Source organism: Lagopus leucura, unplaced genomic scaffold (assembly GCF_019238085.1).
Source record: "Lagopus leucura isolate 7727_CA_CO unplaced genomic scaffold, USGS_WTPT01 Super-Scaffold_100004, whole genome shotgun sequence".
NCBI classification, from domain to species: domain Eukaryota; kingdom Metazoa; phylum Chordata; class Aves; order Galliformes; family Phasianidae; genus Lagopus; species Lagopus leucura.
The window spans coordinates 25834245-25845577 of record NW_024962264.1 but is presented as its reverse complement, the minus strand read 5'-3'; the positions used below and the strand labels follow the sequence as shown (position 1 = coordinate 25845577).

Sequence of the window (11333 nt, the reverse complement as noted above, 5' to 3'; positions counted from 1 at the left end):
TGACTTGACTTGTTTTATCTTGCTTTTTGTCAGTTGAAGAGTGGTTAGGAGTATTTGAATACCACAGAGAGGTACATTCAGTACATTCATTGAAAACTTTCTAGCAGATCAAAATTTTATGATTTGGCATTTTCCTGAGAAATGAAAAATGTAGACAACGAATGTGAAGCATCCAAGCAGGAGGCTGTGTCTGGAGCAAAATCAGCAAATTCTGCTGCAGTGCCAGTCTGCTTTCCACCATCTTTCAGTTCTCATTCTCAACTTGAGGATTTCTGAAAATGTGGCTGCACAAGCAAGCAGGGAACTTGGAAGTTGGTCTCCCAGTTTCTTCTAATTGGAATGTGAATATTCGCTTGAGGTTGGCCATGACATTCTCAGCTCAGAAAAATCAGATTAATACTACTTTTTGATGTTCCTCTTGGGAAAAAACTCTCTTTTAAACAGATGGTATGAATTTAATCCCTTTGCATTCCATTCTCAAGGATGCTGAAACTACTGCTTGTGAGAAATGCAAGATGCTTTCAAAATGACAAGCAAATACTTGATTTTAAGTTGAGCCTCAGTTTAGTCAGGTAGGAAAAAGGTGATGGGTTAGAAAGAAAAAGACACCAAAATACCTTGCTTGACTTTTTTTTTTTTTAAGCTGAATGAATTCACATTTGATAAGAAGCAGGTGAGCTGTTGAGCCCAACACTTCAGGAAACAATCGCCCTTAAACTTGGTCTTCCAATTGTGTTGTGGAGCTGCATGAGCAAATGCAGGCTGTTCCTGTTCGTTTCCCCTGTGGAGTGGATCTCTGCAGGAGCTGACCTCTTCCTCTTCTAATTGTATTTTTCCGGTTGGTAGCAGGAGTTCTTAAAATACCTCCTCTCTTATATCAGAGCAGTGCTGGCTTTGCACAGAGCTGCACTCAGCATGGGGCTGATCCTGCTCAGGAAGGCAGCAGCAGTCTGTACTTACCGGTTACTGAGCTGCTGGTGGAGGCAGGAGGTGGCATTTGAGAACCTGTACATCACTGCTGGTGCAGAAGGACGGGTAGAGGGAGAAATCCAACCTTTCCTAATTGGAAGCTTCACCATGGCATTGTGTGCTTTCACATTTTCCACTCTGAATGGATATCCTGGGTGGATTTATTCAGTAAATGTACCTCATTTCTGATGCTGCCAAGAAAACAGATTAGGGATTGGTAAGGTCTGTAGGAACAAAAATGTGTTATTACATTGTTGTTTTGAGAAGCAGATGGGTTCCATGTATTTTTGGCAACTGCCAGAGGCTGGAAGAAACAGGATGTACACATCAATTGTGTAAACAGCAGCTTTTCATCTTGAATATGTCAGAGTCAACTTCTTTGATCAGGTACACTGGGTTCTGCTCCTTCCATGCCTGTAACACCTGCAACATAGTGAAAAAGATGAAACAAAGCTGAGTTTGTATTCCAGCCCCTTGAATTGGCCATAAGCAGCCCACAACCCACATCATTCTGTGTTTCTTGCTCTTGGTCTGACAAGGCAGGAAGGGGGGAACCTGAAAAACTATTTAGAGCTATACAACAACACAGGTAAAATATATGACGATTTGCATGTCCACAGGAAAGGATTAAGGCTATATACATACCTCTAATGGACTTAAATGATAGCACCATTTTCAAGTTGAAGCACTTAATGGCAGTATCTACGGTATGAATGGATGTCTCATTTTCTGAGATGTTTCTTGCTCGTTCTCCATTATAGCAGTAACAGTAATGTTATGTAGAGGAAAAAAACAACAATACAATCACACAATTGTAGGGGTTGGAAAGGACTGCTTGAGATCCCCCAGCCCAAACTCTAAAGCAGTTCCCTAGAGCAGATAGCACAGGAAAGTGTCCCCAGGCAGGTCAGGAATATCTCCAGAAAAGTAAACCACAACCTCTCTGGGCAGCCTGTTCCAGTGCTTTGTTACCCTCACAGGAAAGGAGTTGTTCCTTGTGTTTGTGTAAGCACAAGTTTTATGAACAAAACAAAGAAAAAAACCGACATGGCTGTGATGCAGGCTTTTTCTCTGTATTTTGTTTACTACTATTGTATTTAATAGACATGACAATATATTAAGACCTTTTGTTTGTGTATCTATTTTTGGGTGTTTCCAGGATGAAAATTCATCAAATAAGCTGAGTTCAGTAGACTATGTCACGCCTACTCAGTGCTTTTGAGTGTGAGATCTGTCCTGGCTTTAGTCAGGTTGCTTCCTCCTCCTCATATCCTTATCCCTCAGAGCATGGTTGGAGCAGAACAACCAACACATGCTTTGTACCAGTTCCTATACTAGTAACTGAATATATTCCAAAAAAGAATATGCATGCTGTTTTTTCTATAGCATTGGCACTTAAAGTAGGTTCACTGCTATCTTTAACAATGACTGAGGAAGAAAAGCAGTGTTTTTCAGGCTTTCAGGTAGTGGTATGTTTCAAAATATATTGTACTTCAGGTTATTGCATTGCTCCATTGGATGCTGTTTGGGGAAATACATGCTGTATGAATAGCTGCAATTTGTAAAAAAAATGAGTTTCTCTTAGCCTCCAAGTTCAAGTTTAATCTTCATTAGGCCCATCCAAAGCAGTGGGTTGTGCTGTGCTCACTGCTAGTAACAGCTGCTTCTTTGGAAAGTCGCAGCAGCACTCTGGTGTATCAAATGTCATTGCTATGAATGTGACGTGCTGCATCCCTGAAAATAAAAACAGAGTCCTTGCTGCTTGCTCAAAGCACACTTAGCTCTCTCTGCATTTATTTTCTCTGTCATAGTATAGTGGCTGCTGCAACACTTCCAGTGCATATATCAAGTTACAGATTAGTGCGGGCCCCATGGCTCTTGGAACAGCGTGGGTTGTTTACTGATGATATTTATCCTCTCATTTCCTTTTGGAAGTGCTACAGTTTCTCGCTTTCTGATGGGGAGTGTACTTACAGAACCTTCTCTACATGCCATGGCTGACAGTAAACGCTTCACTGTACAGTGTCTGCTTGCCATGGAGCTGCTGTTACTCCTTCCAGTGCTCAGATTGGCAGGAGCTGGCTTAACAGGAAAGCAGAAGGGTTATTCTAAAGTTGCTGCAATCTTCTCTTGCAGGAGGAGACCGAGAGCGGATGACAGCTAATCATGAGACATATCTTCTTATGGCGAGCACGCAGAATGACATGGAGGATTGGGTGAAGTCCATCCGCAGGGTTATATGGGCACCATTTGGAGGAGGTGAGTCAGTGAGTGAACATGCAAGGCTCTCGGCTGCACAAAGCATGTAGGAGGCATTTTGTTCTCTCTCAGTCACAGGCAGAGTTGGAAGAGAAGAACAGTATCTTTAAACAAAACAATAACAACAAAAAAAGAAGTGGAACAAGCCCATTGGTTTAACTTACAGTGCATCTATCAGGCATGCTCCTTTGCAGAGGGCTCTATTGAAATGCCAGAGATGCTGCTACTCCTGGAAGGGATGGTACTTTATCAGTACGAGAGGGATATTGTCACAGAAAATGGGCCTATGAAATTAGCTCTTCTCTGGGAAAACTAGGGCAGTTTCTTTGGTCACCAGGTAGAAGACCGCCCATGTTTTTCACAAGTGCTTGTTATGAGAATCTGTTGGTGATTCTGTTGCTAGAGACAGCTAAGGCCAATGACAATTGTCCAGGCCCGGGGACTCCAGCAGTAGAAAGGGTAAAACTGTTGGATTGGGTCCAGAGGAGAGTCATGAAGATGCTCAGAGGGCTGGAACACCTTTCCTGTGGAGAAAAGTTGAATCAGATGGGCTTGTTCAACCTGGAAAAGAGAATGCTGTGAAGAGACATCATTGCAGCCTTCCAGTACTTGATGGGAGCTTATAAGCAGGAGGAGGACTGACTTTTTACACAGTCTGATAGTGATAAGACAAGGGGAGACATCTTTAAACTAAAAGCGGGTAAATTTAGGTTATTTGTCTGGGGGAATGTTTTACTCAAAAGGTCCTGGCACTGCTGTCTAGGGAAGTTGTGGATGCCCCATCCTAGAGATGCTCAAGACCAGGTTGGATGGGGCCCTGGGCAGCCTGAGCTGTGAGCAATCAGCCAACAGCAAGGGGTTGGGGTCAGGTGAGCTTCAGGATCCCTTTCAACCCAACCATTCTAAGATTCTATTGCAGCCAAACAGCAGCATACACTACTGCTGCGATATAAACTTGTCAGTACCTAACAGAAGTGCATTTTTCATGGAAAGAAGCTAACTACATGCTGTATGTGGCTTCCACTTGCATAAAACTGCTCTGTGACACACAGTGGGCCAAGGCAGTCCTGCAGCACTGAGTGAAGAGGTGGGGAGCTGAAATCTGGTGAATCTGCACACACAGGCTGTGACAAAGCTACAAATAGAAACCAAATCTCCCGAGTCCTGACTCCATGCTTTCTTCATCAGCCCCTCATTTGCTTTTATAGGGCAAAAGCTATTTCTGGTTTGCAGCTGGGAATCTTTCCAGCCACCATGGAAACTCATAGGACACCCTCATTGTCATAGGAGCGTGTAATGCCAATTACTCAGAGAAGTACCTGACTGAGGCATTTGCATGCTGATCTTCATAAAGAAAGGGAAGATTGCAGTCCTTAAATTACTGTTTAAGTTCACTTGTAGTTAACACATTTACCAAAATGTTCTTTGATTTTCCCTATGGGATATCTTGAGCGTATCTTTGATTTCAGAGTTAAGTGGACTAGGAAGTAAACAGTTAACTCCTGGAAAACATGAGAATAGATAGAAAATGATTTTGGGTTTAATGATTGTGGAGAATGTCTGGCTGTCGTTTCATGGAAATAGCAGTGTCATGGGAGCTGTCACCGCTAGATCTGTGCAATAGGATGTCTCCCATTTCATTAATCATTGCTTATTTGATATTGTAACATACCTCAAGTTATAACAAGCCCTATTAATTGTTCTGTAGTTACGTATGGGTGGACATGCTGATATTTTGATTATTCCTTCCTACATGGTCATGCCTGCAACAATCTGATCCTGTTACAGAAGGGTTCCTTTGGCTTCAGGTGTTTAGGAGCCTGTCCACCAACAAGTACATAAAATTATTTCAGACAGTAAATTAATCAAGAGTTCTCTAGCTGTTGCCTAAATTTCAGCACTAGTGGCAAAGCACAGTAGTCTGCTGTCGTAAAAGTCAAGTGCCACTTTCACAAGCAACATACTTGAATTTTCTGGTTCTTTAATGTGCTGAAAGCAAATCATGTGTGTGTTCCATGGATATTTGTGAGCCATGCTGAATCCCCAGTACCTAAAGCAGTAGGAAAGGACTCCTGGTACCGGAGCAAGGATTGCTGTAGATGATTAACCGTATCATTACAATGTTATTTGTTAACCTGTGCTAGAAGGGAGGAATGAGTGGAGGGAGGTGGGAACCTACTAAAGTGTTCAGAAACAGCCTGTCGTTTTTTTTTGTTTGTTGTTGTTTGTTTTTTTTTTTTGCTTTTTTTTATTGAAGAGCACTGGGGAACTGTGGAAAAAAATTCTGACGGGGAAAAGCAATGTAAATGAGGCAGGGCATGCAGTGCCTGTTTGCACTTGAAATTCCTCTCCTGATTAGACATAGAAAGGCAATTTTTGCAGAAGGGAAAGGCCTGAGCGTGAGCTGCAGAGCCTGCAGCCACGGGGGAGGGAGGAGGCAAGGAGCGCAGCGCTCGGGTCTGGCAGCTCCTGCGGAGCCAGGGCGCAGGCTGCTGCTGCCTCGAGTCAGCCCAAAGTCATCCGGCAGAGCAGGGAGCTGCGCTGCAGCACAGCCCTCCTCCCTGCACCTGCTGCACGCAGCGGCACAGGCTACCATTGCTCGGCGTGGGAGCAGGAGGCAGAGTGGAGCATCCCCGCGTGTAGGCACGTCTTCCTCACAGCAGCACGGGGTCTTGCTGGCAAGGATGTACTCATGCTGCATCTGACGTCCTTCTCCCACGAGAGCTCCTGGTGGTTCGAAGGCGAGCGAGTGAGAAGCCCATGCCGGCGTCAGGGATATAAAAGGTGCTTGGAGAGGAATCCGTGATGGACAGAGAGCCTTTAAGGCGAAGGGGCCGCTATTTCTGCTCCTCAGCTGCAGGGCTTATAGGAGCCAGCGAGGAGCATCACGTCCCAGAAGACCCTTCAGTCGCCTTTCGGGTATTATTCTCCCCTTTCTCCTTGCACACTGCAGAGCACTGACCTTGTCCTGTGAATTTGGAGTCTCTGCCTCCTGTTCTGGCCAGGAGGAAGGAGACTCTGCATCTCTCTCTCTGTGCTGGCACTTCAGCCTGAATGGAAGATAGATCTTTCTGCTGAAACTCTTTTGTTGTGACATTGTATAAGAGACGGTTGTCTCACCGCAGGAAATAAATGAAAGGAAACAGAGAGACGGAAGGAAATTGTTCCCCCAAGCCAAATTGAAGCGGGGAAGAGAACATTAAAATTACTTCAAGCTCTCTCTGGTAGTGAGAAGACTGTTCATCTCCTGCTCCAGAGGAAAATATACTGCTTCAAAACTCCTCAGCAGTCAGTGAAGATGAGCAGTCGTGTTGTTTCTGGATGCAGCTGCTAAAGAAGATCTCTGCAGGGCCGTGGGGCTCCGGCCTGTATGATGCCTGAAGACAGAAATGCTGGAGTCCGCAGCCCTGGTGCCTTAGCAGCACCTCCTTTCCTCCCCAAAACTACTTACAGGAAAATTAAGCGGTGCTTTAGTTTCCGTAAAGGTAGGTCTGCTCTGTCCCTGTGTTCTTATTGCAGGCAATGCCAAAAGTCGGGGGCTGTGTGTGCAGGCAGATGAGAACACTCAAACAAAAGGCATGAAACAGTGCAGATGCTGACATTTCATGAATGATTTATTTTCCTCTTTGTTCGTTTGTTTGTAGTTGGCCAGCTAATGCTGTCTGCTCTACAGAATAACCCATGGATGGGTCGCCTCAGCGAGGTGGCTGGAAACAAGGTTATTGCAGAGCATGTGAGCAAAAAGCAGGGAGAGGAGCTGAGTGTTGCTGAGTGCTACCTCTTTGGCTTGAAAAATTCCAAGAAAAAGAGTGTAGGTTTGTATTTTTGTCTGTGTGGGAGGAGTGGCGAGGAAAGAGGGAGTAAAGGAGCAGGATAAATACGCACATATGTGCAGAACACCAAGTCCTTGGATTCAGAGATTTCTGATGGACTAAAGCGGATCCCTACAGTGCACTGTCCTGCTGCAGCTGCTGCACTGCCAATTTACTGTGCTCTCCTGCAGTCTGCACTTGCCTTCCCACCTGCTGCAAAGAGGTTTATAAGGCCATTTTCTGCATTGCACATACGCTTGTAGAAGCAGAGTATGGAGGAAGGCAGAGAGGAGGCTGTCTTTCAAAATATGTCAGCTGGAAGGGAAACACACTTTTAGAGAGAGAGATACAAGTGATGATAAGGTGCTATGGTGCTGAGGCTGGAAGGGAGGGAACAGAAATTGTGCATGGCACTGAAAGCTGTCTGCCCCCATAACCTCCCTCTCTGAGGCCAGAGCTTCCCATGATTGCTGGAGTTGACCCCCCCTGGAGGCTGTCCAAGAGGACATGGATATGTCTGTACAAAGTGTGCAGGTGTGTTTCAAGGTGTCAGTGTCAATTAGAGCTGTGTGCTGTTTGTACGCTTGACTATTTGAGAAATGTTTGGAAGTTTAATAAAGGATGGACAGATGATTTTGCAGACAGCTGCTTTTTCCCCTGGGGTGCAGTTTTAGCCACTCCAAGCAGAGCTTCAACTGTTTATTATTTCCCCATCTGCTTTGACACACAAACTCTTCTTGTCTAAAATCCTGAGTGAAGCTGCAGTGTTTTGGGCAGAGGATTGGATGAGGGAGGTCACACTGCTAATTTGCTTTCCTCTAAACATCATTTATTTCAATTGCTTTCCTATGTATATGCACTGTCAAGAACATTGGCACGTGGCCTCAAGATCAGAGAGTTGCAGAATGCTGGTGTGCATTTTTAACAAGGTCTGTGTCCTACTGGATACAATAGAAAGATGGATGTTAACTGGACTTTACAGTGTTATAACAGGTAAATTAAACAAACAACACCACTCTTAGAATTGGCTTCAGGAATTCTTCTAACTTCATTTGCAGATTGTACACCTCAGTGAAAATGAAGGCAGAACCAGCCTTCTGCAAACCAGTATAAAGCAGATTGATTGGTTCTAAGCTGTGCAACACAGCGCAGAAAGTAAAATGAACAGGAAGAGCCATTGGCTGGTCACTGGGAGAACTACATGATATTGTGCACTGAGGCAGAGATGCATCACCTTGGTGATGCAAGGTATGGAACCTCCGCTGGAAATTCACATGAAAGCTGCATTGTGTTAGTCCCTGAAAAACAAAATGTCAGAGATGTTTGGAGGTCACCTCAGTTATGAGAAATAGCCTCTCAGTGGGTGGCATCTGAACAGAGACAGAGCCAGGAGTCTCTCAAGCCTGTTTCAGGGAAAGTGCTCTCTGTTTAAGTAGCACCATGGGAACCTCCTGCGGGGACATGCAGGATGAGTGCAGAAAGGAATACCAAGGGTGGCTTTGCTGCCACATGCAGCGTGAGAGCATTCAAGATGCACCAGAGTGAGCCGAAGGTGCATTGGCCATGACAAGAGAAGGGGGTACGGGTCCTGATCTGACTGTGATGAGTTCCTGGTGACATTTCACAAATTGCAATCAGACGTGCAACCGTGCTAAGCTCCAGGAGAAGGACCTCATCTACTGCCAGTGTTACATTGAATGTGGGGTGGGAAAAGGCTTGTTGGTAAGAAAAAGAGTCAAGCAGGAACTAAATTCTGCCATCACCATGTCTTGGTGTTTGAATTTCCATTAAAAAGCTCTGTAGAGAAGAAGGAAATACTGTTTGCCTTTGATCTGTTCAGAGCAGCACTTGGTGATGGAGAACAGCAGAATAGAAAGCTGGTGAGAAACAACAATTTAAAACTCTGTACAAAGAGTTACTGTATTCCCTACTTTGCTGTTGAAGTCCCTCCATCTCATCTTTTCTATATTTTCAGTGTCATTTAATTACTAATTTGAAGTTGAGGGATACCTAAAGTACTCTTCCAAAGCCCAAGCTGAGGTGAGCTCCTTAGACCTTTACTGACCTTTTCTAGTTGCTATGGCCCTTAAACTATGAGCTTGTTTTGGAAAGGAGGAGGTTGTTTCTGGTGCACAATGTGTGGAGGTAGTGTATGATGTGATGGAGCTGGAGAGGCAGGTATGTTTTTTCAAGCAGTTGGCATGGAGTGAGATGCCAGAACTGCCATTTTTATCTTTCTTTTCTTCTTACGGATCAGCAGACTTGAGATGTGGCCTCTTACTTTGTTCAGTAGAAACAAAAATCATTGACTAACAGCATTCTTGTGTTTCAAAAACACGCTCTAAGTACTGTTGAAAATACCCCAGTATTTACACAACTCTTGAGCAGACATAAACAGAATTTGGGTATAGCATTGTAATGTCTTTCATAAGCTTTATGGAAGCTTGGAAATCCAGTTTTTCAAAAGGTTTACAAAACTTCTGCCACGGGAATGTTCTGGTTAATGAATAACCACTCTGTGTGCCCTTTGCTATCATGTGATTTTCCTCTTTGATGTTATGCATGATCTTGGCTTAATTGGATGTAGCTTTAAGACCTACCAGGGCCTCCCTGGAAAAGCAGTTCTGTTGATTAAATCTAAAGACTGGTCAGAACTGGAAACATGTACATTTAGCTGCCATATTCCAGTTGTGAGGCAGACAAGCAAGCTGCTGCCATTCTGAATGTCAGGTTTTCTTGACACTCTATCCTTAGGATAAACCAAAACCATGGATCAGCACTTGTGTTTCTGGATTTTGGAGACTCTGAGATTTAGAAGAGCTTGGATATGGATTGCAACATTGAGGGCTCTTTCATTTTCTTCGTGGAATTTTTGTTCTTTAGTTACAGTAGTAGAAACATTTCAAAAAAAAATACCATGTGAAATTATTTCTGTGGCTTTGGTCATGATGTAGTCTCCATAATTTGGACTATCTTTTCACTGCTTCTCTATACAGGAGTTGCCACTATTACAAAGCATAGCTAATAGTGTTCAGCTTTGCCTCTGCTAAGTTGTTAACAGCATGTTTGTAACTACACTTGATCAGAGCATTGTCTTTGCTTTGTCATCTTAGTCTTTGTGAACTGCCAATCTGCAGTATCTCTGTAGTAGTCACTTGTGATATAAGAAGCTGAGAAAGATGATGCAAGAAAAGGAACCTTTACGGGGCAATGATCTGGCCTTTACAGTAAACAGTAAAAAAAACCCAACATGAAACAGAAAGATACTGAACAAGATAAAAGTTAGGACAAAATCTGTGGAAGCAGTGTTGTCATGTTTCTGCCACTTCTGCCCCTGGCAGCAGCGTGCTTTTTCCATAAGACATCAGCAAGTCTGCAACTTCAAGTCAATATTTATGTAGCCTTATCTCAACCAACTCCTTTCGTGGCTAAGTGCTGCCTGGTGCAGTGTTCTGCATTTATTAGGTGAGGAAAATATTTTCTTTGGAGAAGTTCAGTCTGCACTTAAAAATCAAGCGAAGCCTGCCTGGGAGAAATGCCAAAGCCAAACAAATTGGAGAACACCGAGTAGAGTAAATGGTGATTTTAGGAGCACTTAAATACGTAACAGGGTGATTTCCCATTGGTTTTCCATGAGGCTGAGATCTTAACTTCAGGTTACTGCATGCTTGTCAAAATCATCAACTAGATATGGGATTCCCAAAGCAGAGAGTGAAGAACCTCATGCCCCCAGGGAAGTACAGTGTTATCTCCATTCATACAGGAAGAGAGCTGAGTTTCTGAGGGTTAATCTGGGATGTGAGGGGTGAGGCGTATGGACCCCTGCGACCCTAATTATGGACATGACCAGATGGGATGCAACTGTGTTGTGAGAGTCATGTAGGATCTGCATCCAATCTGTCAAATCTAGACAACTGCTGTAGTTATTCTGCCTCTACCCCAGGACATTCTCAGCTATGAGTATTTTAAGTGTCTGAATGAAAAAGTCCCAAAATTTGTAAGCACCTTCCTGCAGCCAGTAGTAGAAACAGTTGCGTTTACACTTTACTTAGTAAGAGTGGGATTTCAATGACATCACTGGTCACTTCTCCGTCACACTAAATTCTATAGATTTTTGCTTGTTTTATTTTAAAGGTTTTTTCCTTCAGTATCTGTGAATTGCTGCTACAATGCAGATCCAAGTTAGTTATATTCAATTAAAGTATATAGCTTTTAGTATGTGAATCTGTTATTACTTTCTATGTGTGTTCAAAAATACTGGTTACCTCAACTTACAGATGTTTTAATGCTTCG

General features: G+C 43.7%; 1 protein-coding gene across 2 annotated transcripts in view; it reads left to right on the top strand.

The window, feature by feature from the left end:
• Positions 1 to 11333, top strand: part of ARHGAP24 (Rho GTPase activating protein 24) — a 154951-nt gene that overhangs the window by 120461 nt on the left and 23157 nt on the right. Inside the window, exon 4 of one of the 2 annotated variants that reach the window (XM_042872096.1) lies at positions 3106 to 3228. In XM_042872096.1, coding sequence (XP_042728030.1) covers positions 3106 to 3228 — 123 coding nt within the window. Of the gene's footprint in view, positions 1 to 3105; positions 3229 to 5640; positions 6714 to 11333 lie in introns of those variants that run through there. The other variant, XM_042872097.1, reaches the window with a different exon arrangement.